The 16,824-nt window shown below is 42.6% G+C and overlaps 1 protein-coding gene across 1 annotated transcript in view; it reads left to right on the top strand.

Moving 5' to 3' along the window:
* POLR2G (RNA polymerase II subunit G) overlaps positions 1-16,824 on the top strand; it is a 32,666-nt gene that overhangs the window by 9,089 nt on the left and 6,753 nt on the right. Inside the window, exons 2-5 of the mRNA XM_082269654.1 lie at positions 552-661; positions 6,501-6,660; positions 12,140-12,190; positions 15,707-15,772. Of these exons, the coding sequence (XP_082125780.1) occupies positions 552-661; positions 6,501-6,660; positions 12,140-12,190; positions 15,707-15,772 (387 nt within the window). The remainder of the gene's footprint in view (positions 1-551; positions 662-6,500; positions 6,661-12,139; positions 12,191-15,706; positions 15,773-16,824) is intronic.

Genomic DNA, 16,824 nt, shown 5'->3' with positions numbered 1-16,824 from the left:
GTGGTTAATTGAACAAGCTGATTGGCTTTCTATGCAGAAGGGAGTCTGATTTTGCACACTCCAGCATTAGTAAATAAACCCCGCTATGACTATAGACTATAGCTATGTACATGGGAAGGTGTTCTCTGTTCCAAGAATTTTCTTACCATTTTAAGCATTCTTGTTTTCAACATGGGATGAGGACACAGAAAAATGCGATCGATCGTTTGTCAGATACGTTTTTTTAATAGTGTGTACTAGGCTTTGCCTGCATGGTGCTGTCTGCATTTCCAATGCTTTGCTTCAAGCCTCTGTTCCAGTGTTGAAACAAAAAAAAAAAAAAAAAAGGCTCAGGTAGTGAAAGGGTTAAATTAAACCAATATTATTACCTGGATACACATGGATTACATTGTTCCCCCCCCCCCCCCCCCATCTTCTCCTTTTTTACTTTGGTATATAGTTTAGAAGCGTGCATGGAATAATCATTCTTTCCTGGAATATATTGTTTTGCAGACACCTTGTGGTGGAAATGGTTTCCAGTTAATAGAACGCTCTGGTTTTTCTTGTTGCAGATCTCCCTTGAACATGAGATTCTTCTGCATCCCAGGTATTTTGGGCCAAACCTTCTCAACACAGTCAAGCAGAAGTTGTTCACTGAGGTAGAGGGGACATGCACTGGCAAGTGAGTATATGCAACTGACAGGTGGATGTGGCCAGATTTCTTTACATTTGAATATGAAAAGTACATTGTTCAGTAATAACTATCTTAAGTATAGAACTAAAGTGTAGTCTTGGGCACCCAGTACTACGATGGTTTAGTATGTACATTTTAAAGATCCAGGATGTCCCTTCCACCCTTTCCTAATGACTTTTATGTTTGGACCAGACCAGCAAGAAAAATGTATCCGGTAAGGCTCCACTCACCTAATTTGCAGCCAGCAAGATTCCACTGATTCTTACTGGCAGCTGCTTGTTTACGTAAACTGTTGAGTGCAAGATATGGTGCAGCTCTGCGTTGAAACCAATCCGCTTCCAGGTAGAGCGGCACGATTCTGGATAAAATGAGAATCACGATTTTTGTGCTTAAAATAAAGATCACTGTTCTCTCACGATTCGTGGCGTAACATCAACTTTTACATTATACAAACAAAAGTTGGGCTAACTACTGTTTTATTTATTTTTTTTAAATTCATTAAAGTGAATCTTTTCCCAAAAAACTGCCTTTGAAAGACTTCTACGCAAATACGGTGTGACCTAAAAGATTGCAACGATCGCCATTTTATTTGAAGTAATTTTCAGGCAAAAAATACTGATTTTTAACTTGTAAGCAACAAGTGTCAGAAATGGGCTAATGCCTCATACACACGCAACGATTATTGGCCGACCGATCGGCCGACTTTTGTCCAAAGTTGTGTTTTGTTGGTTGGAATGTGCCTAGACTGCACATGCATTTTCTCGGCCAATAAAAATCAACTTCAGAAGTGATGTCATGTGCTGGTTTACTTGGTTCCGTGTGTTTTTTCTTCTCTGAGCATGCCCAGTCTTGCTCATCTGATTTTTGTCTGCCGAAATCTGTACTGACTGACGGAAAATCGGCCGTTGTGTTGACGGCCAACAAAAATTTTATAGCCTGCACACCAGATTTTATTCGGCCGAAAAGTCGGAGTCGGTTGTCGAAAGCATCATACTAACAAGCCGAAAATTGGCCGATCGGACGTTGGCCGGAAATTCACGGCCAACTATCGACGCGTGTGTACGGGGCATTAGTCTTTAAGAGGTTAAACTGCCCTAAGTTAGGCCCCTTTCACACATACGGTCCGTTTGTCTGGTTTTCATCCATCCGTCGACGGATGAAAAACTGACATCAGTGCATCGCTATGTAAAAACGGATGATCACCCGTTAACATCCGTTTTCATCCGCTTCCGGCAATCTCCGTTTTTTGTAACGGATGAATGCGCTATTTTTCATCCGTCAAAAAAGCGGATCGGATGAAAAACAGATGTAAACAGACAAACGGTCCGTTTTTCATCCGTTTTTGCATTGGTAGTGAATGTTAAAAAAAAAAAAAAAAAAACGGATGAAGAAAAGGATGAAAAACTGATAGATTTTGACGTGACTGAACTGATGAACTGAAAGGGGCCTTACAGACGGAAGTTCATTCTTTTGATCTAAAAGAATAAAATGATACAATGTAAAGCGTTCTGTTTATACTTATCTCGCAGACTTAACAATTTTGATAAACATTTGCAGGAGGCTTTTTTTTTTTTTTTTGACAGCTGTGAGTGAGCAGAGAACAGCTCTGTAAGAATTGGGGACATGCTGTTTTAGAATCGTGAGGGGGGTGAATTGAGATTATTTGTGCAGCTTTACTTCCAGGTTTTATTGTCAAAGCTTAAATAAACAAGCTAAAGTTAGAAGCTGATTGGCTACCATGCACAGCTGCACCAGATTCTGAGTGCAAGGGTTTTAGTAAATCAACCCGAGGGTCAGATTTGTACCCTGTGCAAATAATAGCTGGTGCTGTTTGCATGTGACAGCTCCAGGCAATCAAGCCTCTGACTGACCCTTGATGAATGGAAAACATTTCTGTGGAGTGTCTGGCTGCACACAAACTGGCCAGAGCTAATTAGCCAGTTTGTATGTGGCCATAGCACAGAGTGCAGCTGTGTCCAGAGGCAGCGTTTTTAGTTCTTAGATTTATGTTTCCATGGTAACACCATTAAGTGAGTAAGACTGTTACTGTTTTGCCAATTTTCAGACAGAACTGTAATATATTATGTATGATAGACTCCGTGCTGTTACTTATGCTGGCCATACAAAAAAAAAATGTCTTCCTTCGAAAAAAATTTAATTTTAAGAAAGTTAGTTCGATTTTCGAATCATTAGTGGGGTCAAATCGACATTTTGTTTCTTGGTCAAAGAAATTTTCAGACCGTGTATGTGGTTTTCATTCAGAAATTCCATTTAATTTAAAAACTGAATGTTTCAAAGCAAGTGAAATTTTCAAACGACATTCTTTCATTCAGCAAATGTACAAAGATTTTTTGTATGAATATTCTCGTCTAAAAATCGATACGTGTATGGCCAGCATAAGGCTCGGTTCACACCTATGCTGGTTGCTTTTGATCTGTTTCTGCTGTGCTTTTTGCACATGCGATTTTGCTGCAATTTGCATTGTTTGTTTTTTTGTGGGGCAATTTGTTGGGTAGAATAAAAAATGCAAATCGCGGCAAAAGGACACTGCATGCTTTTATGCAGCTTCTCCATTGAAGTCTGAACAAAAAAAAGCACCGTTTTGCATTGAAAAAAGTCCTGGACACTTTCCAAATATGCAGCGGCTGAAAAGCATAGATGTGAACGTGTCCCATAGGAAACCATGTTAAATGAACTGTAGTGTGTTTCTGCAAAAAGCACCAAAAAACGCACCGGTGTGAACATGGCCTAAGACGTTTAGTAGAAGTAGCAGCATGCTCTTCCTTTTTTTTTTTTTTTTTTTTTTTTTTGGATCACCTGTTTAATAATGGGGTTAAAAAAAAAAACAAAAAAGAGCCATTACAGTACAAAAAGAGCAATTAATGGCTAATATAAGGGGTTTTACACTATAAAACAGTGAAAGTGTGTGTGTATATGTGTGTGTGTGTATAATATATAATTACACAGTGCCTTGCGAAAAGCATTCGGCCCTCTTGAACTTTTTGACCTTTTGCCACATTTCAGGCTTCAAACATAAAGATATAAAACTGTAATTTTTTGTGAAAAATCAACAAGTGGGACACAATCATGAAGTGGAAGGAAATTTATTGGATATTTCAAACTTTTTTAACAAATAAAAAAACTGAAAAATTGGGCGTGCAAAATTATTCAGCCCCCTTAAGTTAATACTTTGTAGCGCCACCTTTTGCTGCGATTACAGCTGTAAGTCGCTTGGGGTATGTCTCTATCAGTTTTGCACATCGAGAGACTGAAATTTTTGCCCATTCCTCCTTGCAAAGCAGCTCGAGCTCAGTGAGGTTGGATGGAGAGCGTTTGTGAACAGCAGTTTTCAGTTCTTTCCACAGATTCTTGATTGGATTCAGGTCTGGACTTTGACTTGGCCATTCTAACACCTGGATATGTTTATTTGTGAACCATTCCATTGTAGATTTTGCTTTATGTTTTCGATCATTGTCTTGTTGGAAGACAAATCTCTGTCACAGTCTCAGGTCTTTTGCAGACTCCATCAGGTTTTCTTCCAGAATGGTCCTGTATTTGGCTCCATCCATCTTCCCATCAATTTTAACCATCTTCCCTTTCCCTGCTGTAGAAAAGCAGGCCCAAACCATGATGCTGCCACCACCATGTTTGACAGTGGGATGGTGTGTTCAGGGCGATGAGCTGTGTTGCTTTTACGCCAAACATAATGTTTTGCATTGTTGCCAAAAAGTTGGATTTTGGTTTCATCTGACCAGAGCACCTTCTTCCACATGATTGGTGTGTTTCCCAGATGGCTTGTGGCAAACTTTAAACAACACTTTTCATGGATATCTTTAAGAAATGGCTTTCTTCTTGCCACTCTTCCATAAAGGCCAGATTTGTGCAGTATACGACTGATTGTTGTCCTATGGACAGAGTCTCCCACCTCAGCTGTAGATCTCTGCAGTTCATCCAGAGTGATCATGGGCCTCTTGGCTGCATCTCTGATCAGTCTTCTCCTTGTATGAGCTGAAAGTTTAGAGGGACGGCCAGGTCTTCGTAGATTTGCAGTGGTCTGATACTCCTTCCATTTCAATATTATCGCTTGCACAGTGCTCCTTGGGATGTTTAAAGCTTGGGAAATCTTTTTATATCCAAATCCGGCTTTAAACTTCTCCACAACAGTATTTCGGTCCTGCCTGGTGTGTTCCTTGTTCTTCATGATGCTCTCTGCGCTTTAAACGGACCTCTGAGACTATCACAGTGCAGGTGCATTTATACGGAGACTTGATTACACACAGGTGGATTCTATTTATCATCATTAGTCATTTAGGTCAACATTGGATCATTCAGAGATCCTCACTGAACTTCTGGACAGAGTTTGCTGCACTGAAAGTAAAGGGGCTGAATAATTTTGCACGCCCAATTTTTCAGTTTTTATTTGTTAACAAAGTTTGAAATATCCAATACATTTCGTTCCACTTCATTATTGTGTCCCACTTGTTGTTGATTCTTCACAAAAAAATAGTTTTATATCTTTATGTTTGAAGCCTGAAATGTGGCAAAAGGTTGCAAAGTTCAAGGGGGCCAAATACTTTCGCAAGGCACTGTACCTGCTCTGTGCAATGATTTTGCACAGAGCAGCCCTGATTCTCCTCTATTGGGGTCCCCTACCAATGCTGCTGGCTCCTCCTGCTTTCAGAGTACCCTAATCGCAAGCTGCAAAGTATAGTATAGAGTGCCCCTATAGCAAGGTAAAAATAACTTCTGCCTGTAAAACCACTCACTTTCTGCCCAGGTCTACATGTCCCATGAGGCATTGCTCCTCACACATTCACAAGCTCTCAGGCACTTACTGACATCTATGGGCGGTGTACTGAGCTGTACGTGTGCTGCACTGTATTTCCTGATATGTAAACAAACAATGCATTCTGTATGCAGACCAACTGATCGGTTGCAACTAATCGATTATAAAAATAGTTGACAACTATTTTCATAATCGATTAGTTGTTTCGGCCCTAGTCCCCAGTAGTGCTGTTTTATAATGTAGCCACTCTTGAGCAGGCCAGGAAGTAAAAGGGGAAAAAATGCCCAATCCATATCAGGCACTTATCTGAGCATGCAGCCCCCCATGTTAGGGAAGGGACGAGCACGTGCCCCCCCCCCCCCGGTACCATACCAGCTCAATGCCCTCAACATGGGGGGGGGGGTGCTTTGGGGCAGGTTCTCCACAACCCAGGCCTGGTGGTCGTGGGGGTCTGTGGGCAGGGGGCTTATCGAAATCTGGAAGCCTTCTTTAACAAGGGGGGGTCCCCCAGATCTCACTCATCTCCTCCCTTTCCTGACCGGCCGGGCTCCATGCTCAGTTTAGGGTCCGGTAGGGATTTTGGGTGGACCCCCACGGCTTTTTTTTTTTTTTTTTTTTTTTTTTTTTAATTTTTGTACAGCTGATCGCTGATCGGTTGTTAAGGATGCAGTGGCCAGCTTCCCAGCCCGCTCCTTAAGAACCAGCTATACACAGTTTTGTTATGAAAAAAAAAAACCACATAGCAAACTTGCGTTTTTGGTGCGGGTCCATTGAAGTCTATTACACTCAAAACACAATTTGCTGCAGAAAAAAATCCCTGACCATTTCCAAAAAAGCACTGGCTGAAACCACATGGATGTGAACTTGTACCATAAGGGACCATGTTAAATGGACTGCAGTGCATTTCTGCAAAACGCACTAAAAAAAACACACAGCTGTGATCCTAAGGTTACAGATGCTCAGAAATCCTGTTAATCACATTAGCTATAACCTGAACTAAAGCAAACACTTATAAGTTTTTATTTTCCCCTTTATCTTCAGGTATGGTTTTGTAATTGCTGTTACTACAATTGACAACATTGGCGCAGGGGTGATCCAGCCTGGCAGAGGCTTCGTTCTTTATCCTGTGAAGTACAAGGCCATTGTTTTCCGCCCTTTCAAGGGAGAGGTAGTGGATGCTGTAGTTACTCAAGTCAACAAGGTGAGATTTAATTTAACATAAATGTAAAACTCTAAATCGGCACGTACACGAGAAAAGAATATAGTTATATTACTTGCCAAAATATTGATCATTCTGTTCACTTTTCATACAGCTTTGTTGTATTGTATAGCAAGGAGAGTGACACCACTATTCATAGTGTCCTCTTTCTAAGTCAGGCCTACTAAGTGAAGTTCTCTCTGTCCTGTAAGCTGCCTAAACTCCTCACTTTCTAGATTCCAGTCTCTGGAACACAAAGATTACAGCACCATGCAATGTAACACAACCTGATTGCTTCACAGTACTGGTACTTCCAAGCTCAACAATATTTCTGGTGTGCAGGGGATCACGGGGAATTGAAATTTATACTAGCCATAATTCAAAAAGAAATATTTGAATGTATAACTGGGTTTTCCATTTTGAGTTAGAGCCCTGCAATGGTACTATCCTGCTGAAAGACAGTCTTGTATCCTCCTCCCCTCCCAGCAGCATGCACTTGCCTTTGCTTTTTCCCATGCCACTTCACTCACTCGGGTGTCAGAACCGGGGTAAAGAAAGCCCGGTGTAAACTCCAAACTTGTTAAAATCACACACGCCTATATACTTCTCTCCTTCAAGTGACAGCACTGGGCAATCACCAGCAACCTGAGCTGTCACATTGAAGAACGGGAGTGAGTCACATGCTTACCCATGCCTAGAAGTGCTGGGTATGTTTGCTGTGCTTCCAATGGCCAAACAAAGCAGAAAGACCATGAATAAAAAGCATACAGTGCCTTGCGAAAGTATTCGGCCCCCTTGAACTTTTCAACCTTTTGCCACATTTCAGGCTGTAATTTTTTGTGAAGAATCAACAAGTGATACACAATCATGAAGTGGAACAAAATTTATTGGATATTTCAAACTTTTTTAACAAATAAAAAACTGAAAAATTGGGCGTGCAAAATTATTCAGCCCCCTTAAGTTAATACTTTGTAGCGCCACCATTTGCTGTGATTACAGCTGTAAGTCGCTTGGGGTATGTCTCTATCAGTTTTTCACATCGAGAGACTGAAATTTTTGCCCATTCTTCCTTGCAAAACAGGTCGAGCTCAGTGAGGTTGGATGGAGAGTGTTTGTGAACAGCAGTTTTCAGTTCTTTCCACAGATTTTCGATTGGATTCAGGTCTGGACTTTGACTTGGCCATTCTAACACCTGGATATGTTTATTTGTGAACCATTCCACTGTAGATTTTGCTTTATGTTTTGGATCATTGTCTTGTTGGAAGACAAATCTCTGTCCTAGTCTCATGTCTTTTGCAGACTCCATCAGGTTTTCTTCCAGAATGGTCCTGTATTTGGCTCCATCCATCTTCCATCAATTTTAACCATCTTCCCTGTCCCTGCTGAAGAAAAGCAGGCCCAAACCATGATGCTGCCACCACCATGTTTGACAGTGGGGATGGTGTGTTCAGGGTGATGAGCTGTGTTGCTTTTACGCCAAACATAAATTTTTTCATTGTTGCCAAAAATTTCGATTTTGGTTTCATCTGACCAGAGCACCTTCTTCCACATGTTTGGTGTGTCTCCCAGATGGCCTGTGGCAAACTTTAAAGGACCCTTTTTATGGATATCTTTAAGAAATGGTTTTCTTCTTGCCACTCTTGCATAAAGGCCAGATTTGTGCAGTATACGACTGATTGTTGTCCTATGGACAGAGTCTCCCACCTCAGCTGTAGATCTCTGCAGTTCATCCAGAGTGATCATGGGCCTCTTGGCTGCATCTCTGATCAGTCTTCTCCTTGTATGAGATGAAAGTTTAGAGGGATGGCCAGGTCTTCGTAGATTTGCAGTGGTCTGATACTCCCATTTCAATATTATCGCTTGCACAGTGCTCCTTGGGATGTTTAAAGCTTGGGAAATCTTTTTGTATCCAAATCCAGCTTTAAACGTCTCCACAACAGTAAGGAAAACAAGGGGAGTCAGGACTTTAATTGAGGTTACAAAAACTTTTGTATCTCCATCCCTAATATAGTATGAGACAAGGGGGGATTTAGGTGGGACTTTGAATGAGGCGTGTGATTGGCTGGCCATAGACTATACAAAAATATGTTATGGGGTATATATATGTGCATACCATCCCAACAAAAACATGAGTAAGTACACATGTAACTTGATTTATTGTGAATGCACAGGTAGTAGCATCATGGAGACAATAGATGACATACATTTAGTCCCAATGACCAGAGCATATAAAATATATATACATACATGATCAAATGGAGTATAAAAACAACATGAAATAATTGGTAACAAGACAGTACATAGTCCACCAAATTTGCATCATAATTGCTCTACGCGTTTCGTGTTAAACAACACTTCCTCAGGAGCTGGTGCACAATGATCAACTATAAAAAAGAAAATATAATGAAGTAATGCATATAGTAGTATACATGCCCATTGAAAAGGGTATTAATAGTATAGAGTTGCTTACAATGAATTGAAGCTGTTGCCTTAAGGGACTCGCCAAGGAAGGACCCCTGTGTACCATCTGACCCGGGAGCTGAGGGAGACATACCAGGCAGGCATAGGGGGCAACCATAGAAGTACAGTGACCGAATATTCATAGTAGAAAGAATGGTAATTGTCTCAATAACATCCGATATAGTATCTAGGATTGGATTAAATATATATATGATGTGATAAGAGTAATAATAGCAATCGTTTGTATATTGAGTTGTAATAGTAGTATAGTAATCAAATATTGAGTATACCAGATAGATGAATACCAAGATAGAGAAAGAAAACCAACGTGACAGACCCAACATGGAGTATCCCCATAGTGTGTACATGCTGAAAGCATCAGAGAGATGTGCAAATAAAGCATTATAAGGTGAAATGATAATGAGGATGAGTGAAGAGCATGACAAATGACCCAAGGTGAAAATTGTGAACCGAGGTAATAGAAAAAGATGAAATAGAGTGAATTGTGGTGATAGTGAAAACAGAGTGAGGAAACAGACCCCTGTTCCAAAGAGTACAGAGACATGTGAAAGTTGATAGTGTGAAGTAAAGAAAAAAGAATCCAGAGTATTACCGATTGTAGCTAAATGCCTTGAATGAAAGTCAATTGAGGAAATCAAGAGTTGTTGCACCCTAAAAAACCCGACGGGAGGGCTCCCAGCGTCACGCAACCATTCCATAGTGGAGACATCGGCGACCGCCAGTAGGTAGCTGAGCGGAAGCCGACGCCTCGTGGAGGAAGGTAGATGGTATGTTAGCGTGCCGGTCTGACGGCCAAACCAGTGGCGTCTTAGACCCGCACGGAGGGGCCAGACCCGCCCACAACCCCGCATCACAAGGATGAAGGAGGAAGGGGAGGGAGGCAGGAGCACTATGCAGCCCCCGGGCAATGGCCCGGGAGCTGCCCTGCCAAACCCGCCCCCCACCCCCGCACCACAAGGAGGAAGGGGAGGGAGGCAGGAGCGCATCGCAGCTCCCGGGACAGACAGGAAAAGGAGAAACCTCAATTGGCAAGTCCCGAGGGAAAAAGCAACAATATGCCCTGAATGAGACCTCTATCAATATAATGGCAGTGACAAATTGTATAGGTAGCAATGGTAATAAAAATTAGTAATTATAGTGGCCGATCCCAAATACATGGGGCCATGCCCCCTGGAAGTGACAAGCACGTTTGTACTAATACAGGGTTAGTAGTAAGCCGACCCCAATGATCCACGGGGTCAGCCCCCTGAGTGTAGCAAACGTTCGCACTTGTACAAGGGGTGGTCCAGAGAACCGCACGCCTCCATCCCTGATAATTGGAAGGAAAACAGGGGGAGTCGGGACTTTAATTGAGGTTACAAAAACTTTTGTATCTCCATCCCTAACAACAGTATCTCTGACCTGCCTGGTGTGTTCCTTGTTCTTCATGATGCTCTCTGTGCTTTAAACGGACCTCTGAGACTATCACAGTGCAGGTGCATTTATACGGAGACTTGATTACACACAGGTGGATTCTATTTATCATCATTAGTCCTTTAGGTCAACATTGGATCATTCAGAGATCCTCACTGAACTTCCGGAGAGAGTTTGCTGCACTGAAAGTAAAGGGGCTGAATAATTTTGCACGCCCAATTTTTCAGTTTTTTTATTTAACAAAGTTTGAAATATCCAATAAATTTCGTTCCTCTTCATGATTGTGTCCCACTTGTTGTTTTCATCACAAAAAATTACAGTTTTATATCTTTGTTTGAAGCCTGAAATGTGGCAAAAGGTCGCAAAGTTCAAGGGGGCCGAATACTTTCGCAAGGCACTGTATGTGGCTGGGGGCGGTAGTTTAGTGAACCTCTTGCTTAGCCGCACATGAGCAAAATAAAAAGTTCACATTAAGTACTGTGGTCAAAATTAGGGATGTAGAAAAAGCCGATATATCCGGGGCCGATATGCACTTTCCCCGATATATCGGAATCGGCCCCTGAGGTTACCGATTTTGCCAATATTTCGGGAAAGTGCTATACCAGAGTGATGCCTGCAGCTAGAGGCCTCACCCCGGTACCGGCGTCCATAGCTGATGGTCGGCTGTCTTGTAATGACAGCCGATGTGGCTGAGAAGCCGCTCGGCTGTCATTACAAGGAGCGGGAGGGGACGACCCAGGCAACCAACCTGCACGGCTGTCGAAGAGAAGACCAGATCAAAGCCGCATTCGGCTCCATGTAAAAACCCGGAAGTGATGTCATGACATCACTTCCGGGTACTCTGCGCCAAATTCAAAAAAATTACAGCATTCAAAACAGCCAAACTTGGTGTTTTGAATGCTTTTAAGTGCAGAGGAGGGGTTTGGGGTCTTTTAGACCCCCAGGTCCCTCCACAAGAGTACCTGGGGGGAGAAAAAAAAAAAAAAATGTAATGTACGAAAATATCAGCCAATACCGATATGCGATGACCTCCATATGGTATCGGCAATAAAAAAAATGATATTGGTCGATCACTAGTCAAAATTTAAATTAAATATTTAATGTGTCTGCAACATACATTAGTGTTTTGACAAGAATTGAAAAGCTATGCAGTAATTTAATTGCACATAGTGCTGAGTAATTCCATTGAATGCAGCACCTGCTGAATTCAGTATGTTAACCACTTTCTACAGCATGGTAACACTGTTCACTCCATGTTGTCTTTTTGTTTTAACTGCATGGTTCAAGACTAGGTTTGACCTACCATCCATGAATGAGTCTCTTCTTTTAGTTAATTTCGATATTAATGAAGGACCCTAAAGCTGAGTGTTTTCAAAACCGCTCCTAATGTAGAATATATGTTTTTCTGGGTTAAAGCCTCTCTTATAATTATAAAACCACTACGTTGTACTATTGGCACTGAAAAAGATTAATTTCTGCAGGTAGTTTGTGGGAGATATGAAGCTTCTGCCTTTATTATGGTCTTTTGTAGTAATCATTTCAGGCTTGCAGTGTTTTTATCCCATTGATGTCTTGTCCTTTTTTACAGGTCGGGTTATTTACAGAAATTGGACCCATGTCCTGCTTTATTTCAAGACATGTAAGTTATACCACTTTTTTTTTTTTTTTTTTTTTTTTAATATTTGAATATACCTTTTCATGTAACAACGCTGAAGAAATGACACTGTGCTACAATGTAAAGTAGTGAGTGTACAGCTTGTATAACAGTGTAAATTTGCTGTCCCCTCAAAATAACTCAACACACAGCCATTAAAGTCTAAACTGCTGGCAACAAAACACCCCTAAGTGAACATATCCAAATTGGGCCCAAAGTGTCAATATTTTGTGTGGCCACCGTTCTTTTCCACCACTGCCTTAACCCTCCTGGGCATGGAGTTCACCAGAGCTTCACAGGTTGCCACTGGAGTCCTCTTACACTTCCCCCCCCCCCCCCCCCCCATGACAACATCATGGAGCTGGTGGATGTTAGAGACCTTACGCTGCTCCACCTTCCATTTGAGGACACCCCCCCCCCCCCTCCCAAATGCTCAATAGGGTTTAGGTGTTTAGACATGCTTGGCTAGTCCATCTCCTTTACCCTCAGCTTCTTTAGCAAGGCAGTGGTCATCTTGGAAGTGTGTTTGGGATCGTTATGTTGGAATATTGCCCTGTGGCCCAGTCTCCGAAGGGAGGGGATCATGCTCTGCTTCAGTATGTCACAGTACATTTTGGCATTCATGGTTCCCTCAATAAACTGGAGTTCCCCAGTGCCGGACCATGACACTCCCACCACCATGCTTGACTGTAGGCAAGACACACTTGTCTTTGTACTCCTTACCTGGTTGCTGACTCACACGCTTGACGCCTTAAATGCATGTTCTTAGTCTACTTTTGTTCAGAAAACTGTTTGCGGGCTTTCTTGTGCATCATCTTTAGCAGAGGCTTCCATCTGGGACGACAGCCATGCAGACCAATTTGATGCAGTGTGTGGCGTTTGGTCTGAGCACTGACAGGCTGACCCCCCCCCCCCCACCCCTTCAACCTCTGCAGCATCGCTGGCAGCACTTATACGTCTATTTCCCAAAGACAACCTCTGGATATGATGCTGAGCAGATGCACTCAACCTCTTTGGTCGACCATGACAAGGCCTGTTCTGAGTGAAACCTGTCCTGTTTAACCGCTGTATGGTCTTGGCCACCATGCTGCAGCTCAGTTTCAGTGTCTTGGCAATCTTCTTATAGCCTAGGCCATCTTTTTATGTGGAGCAACAATTCTTTTTTTCAGATCCTCAGAGTTCTTTGCCATGAGGTGCCATGTTGAACTTCCATAGACCAGTATGAGAGAGCGAGAGCGTTGACACCAAATTTAACACACCTGCTCCCCATTCACACCTGAGACCTTGTAACACTAACGAGTCACATTCCACCGGGGAGGAAAAATGGCTAATTGGGCCCAATTGGGACATTTTCACTTAGGGGTGTACTCACTTTTGTTTCCATCGGTTTAGACATTAATGGCTGTGTGAGTTATTTTGAGGGGACAGCAAATTTACACTGTTATACAAGCTGTGCACTCACGACTTTACATTGTAGCAAAGTGTCATTTCTTCAGTGTTGTCACATGAAAAGATATAATAAAATATTTACAAATATGTGAGGGGTGTACTCACTTTTGTGAGATACTGTGTGCGTCATGGCTAAAAATATTGGCACCCCCTGCATTTCTGTCAGACAATGCACCACCTTGCCCAGAAAATTTTAATTCCCAATGTTTAGGCATTCTCATGCTTATTTCTCTTGTTTGTATTAGTATGACAAAAAAGTGGAGAAACAAAAAGCCAAATCTGACACATTTCAAAATTCAAAAATTGATTATGCAAAATTATTGGCACCTTCTTAAAATTGTAGTTAATTTGTTAATAAACTCATCTGAAAACTCACCAAAAAATTAAGTCAGCAGCTGCAAATACTGTTGCTGCTGACTTTTTATATTAGGAAACTTACCTGTCCAGGGATTCTGCGAAGTCGGCACCCCAGCCAATTTTTCAATCTGCTCTCGGGTGCTGTTGCCGCCGCCATTCCCTGTAAGGCATGGGTGTCCAACCTTTTGGCTTCTCTGGGCCACATTGAGTGTAGAGAAATTTTCTCGGGCCGCATATAAAATATATACTATTAGTTAAAGTATATAAGTAATAAAACGCTGCCGCACCCCCCCCCCCCCCCCCCAAGCACTAATTTTACACAACTAGTGGATGATCCCCTCCAAGACTGCCTCTGTGGCCGTGCCCCGACTCGACTTCCTTCCTCCCCAGCAAAAAAAAAATAAAAATTGCCAGGGGGCAGTGGGCCGCATTGCCTGCGGTTTCCGGGCCACATGCGGCCCCTGGGCCGCAGGTTGGAAATGCCTGCTGTAAGGGAAACTGGCAGTGAACCTTGCGGTGAATGGCCTGTCGGCGGGGGAAGGAGGAGGGGGGCCTAACTTCCAGACCGATGAAACCAAATTACAGCTTTTTGGTAAAGCCCATCATTCTAATTTTTTCACAAAAAGTAATGAGGCCTTTTAAAGAAAAGAATACAAGCCCTACAGTCAAACATGGTGGAGGTTCACTGATGTGTTGGGGTTGCTTTGCTGATTCAGGCACTGGATGTCTTGACTGTGTGCATGGCATTATGAAATCTGAAAACTACCAAAGAATTGTGGTGTGCAAGGTAGGGCCCAGTGTCAGAAAGTTGGGTCTCCGTCGGAGATCATGGGTTTTACAGCAGGACAATGACTCAAAGCACACGTTAAAAAGCACTCCGAAATGGTTTAAAACAAAGCGCTGGAGAGTACTAAACTGGCCAGAAATGGGTCTAGATCTAAATCCCATAGAGCAGTGGTCCTCAACTCCGGTCCTCAGGGCCCACTAACAGGCCTGATTTTAAGTATTACCTTGGCAAGATGCAGACTAGAATACTGCAATCACTGAGCAGCAAATGATATCACCTGGGATGTGTTTCAGTTATCTTGCAAACCTGGCCTGTTAGTGGGCCCTGTAGGCCAGGGTTGAGGACCACTGCCATAGAGCACCTGTAGGGAGACCCCAAAACAGCAGTTGGAAAAAGGAACCCTTCCAATTTGAGAGACCTGAAGCAGTTGGCGAAAGAAGAAAGGTCCAAAATTCCAGTAGAGTGGTGTAAGAAACTCTTTGATGGTTACAAGAAGTGATTGATTTCACCTATTTTTTCCAAGGGGTGTGCTACCAAATATTAAATTGAGGGTGCCAATAATTTTTGTCCAGTCCATTTTTGGAGTTGTGTGTGGAATGTGTCAAATTTTTGTCAGGCTTTTTTGTTTCTCCTTTTTTGTTTTTCCTTTTTGGTGTCATACCTACAAATAAAATAAAAAATAAACATGAGAATGCCTTAACATTTGTAATTGCAACAACTTTCTGGGGGAAGTGGTGCATTATCTGACATAAATGCAGGGGTGCCAATATTTTTGGCTGTGTGTGAATATATGTGTGTGGGTACACTCACGCACTCCCCCTCTGGAGTTGCACTCAAATCCTGAATGTACAATATCTACTTATGAAGGCATGAGTGTATCTAACTGATCTCCTTGTTCTTTGTTTCAGTCCATTCCGTCTGAAATGGAGTTTGATCCCAATTCTAATCCACCTTGTTATAAGACTGTAGATGAGGTAAGAGACATGCCTATCTTTTTATTGGCTAATGAGCAAAAACATCTTCATATTGCATATGACTGACATTACCTCCATTTAAGGTAAATGTCCAGCTACTTGTTCCTTCACCCCCTAAAATGTACCCGGGTCCTCTCTCGATCCAGCGCTGTGCCCATCTGCAATCCCGCTCTCCTCTCTCTCCCCTTCTCACAGGACACACTGAGAACAGCAGAAGCCATAGGCTCCTGGTGCTCAGAGTCTAATCCTATGAGGAGGAAGCCGGACTGTGTTCGTCTATGAATGCACACAGTCTACTTGGGGCACATGGGTGCTCCCTCAGCACACGACTTGCTTAGGGGGTACTGAGAAGAGGGCAGCTGGCAGCGAGCCCCAGGAGAAGAGGTATGAGGCTGCTCTGTGCAGTACCATTGTACAGAGCAGACATGTATCGCATTTTATTTTAGAGAAAAAAAAATATTTTTAGAACCACTTTAGGGGGGGTGACCATTCCTCCTTAAAGAGGAAGTAAACCCTCCTCTGCAAGTTGTACCTATAGGTAAGCCTATGATAAGGCTTACCTATAGGTACTGTAAATATCTCCTAAACTTGGAGATATTTACCTTCGATGCATCCAGTGACGTCACTGGCGCATGCGCTATGAAGGAACGGCCGCTCGTGCCGTTCCTTCAGAGCCCCGTGCCGTGACTGTCGGCTCCCGCGCATGTGCGCGGGAGGGATGTCACCGCGGCTCCGGCCAATCAGATGGCCGGATGCCGCGATCCCGGAAGACGGGCGACTAGACATGTCGCCCGTCATAGAGGAGAGTTGACGGCACAGCGGGGGCTCGTTCTAAGGTAAGTATTTCATAATGAGCTAGTATGCGATGCATACTAGCTCATTATGTATTTCTCTTTCAGGTTGTAGAAAAAAAAAAAAAAATTGTACCGAGTTTACAACCTCTTTAAAGCGGCACTAAACAATATCCTTATTCTCCAAAAATAATCTATACACCTTCACTACTTAATGCACCTGTAATATATTTTTCATGAAATTGTCTCTAAGTTTTTCTG

Source organism: Pelophylax lessonae (assembly GCF_965119305.1).
Source record: "Pelophylax lessonae genome assembly, chromosome: 10".
Taxonomy (NCBI): domain Eukaryota; kingdom Metazoa; phylum Chordata; class Amphibia; order Anura; family Ranidae; genus Pelophylax; species Pelophylax lessonae.
This window is presented reverse-complemented; position numbering and strand designations above follow the sequence as displayed.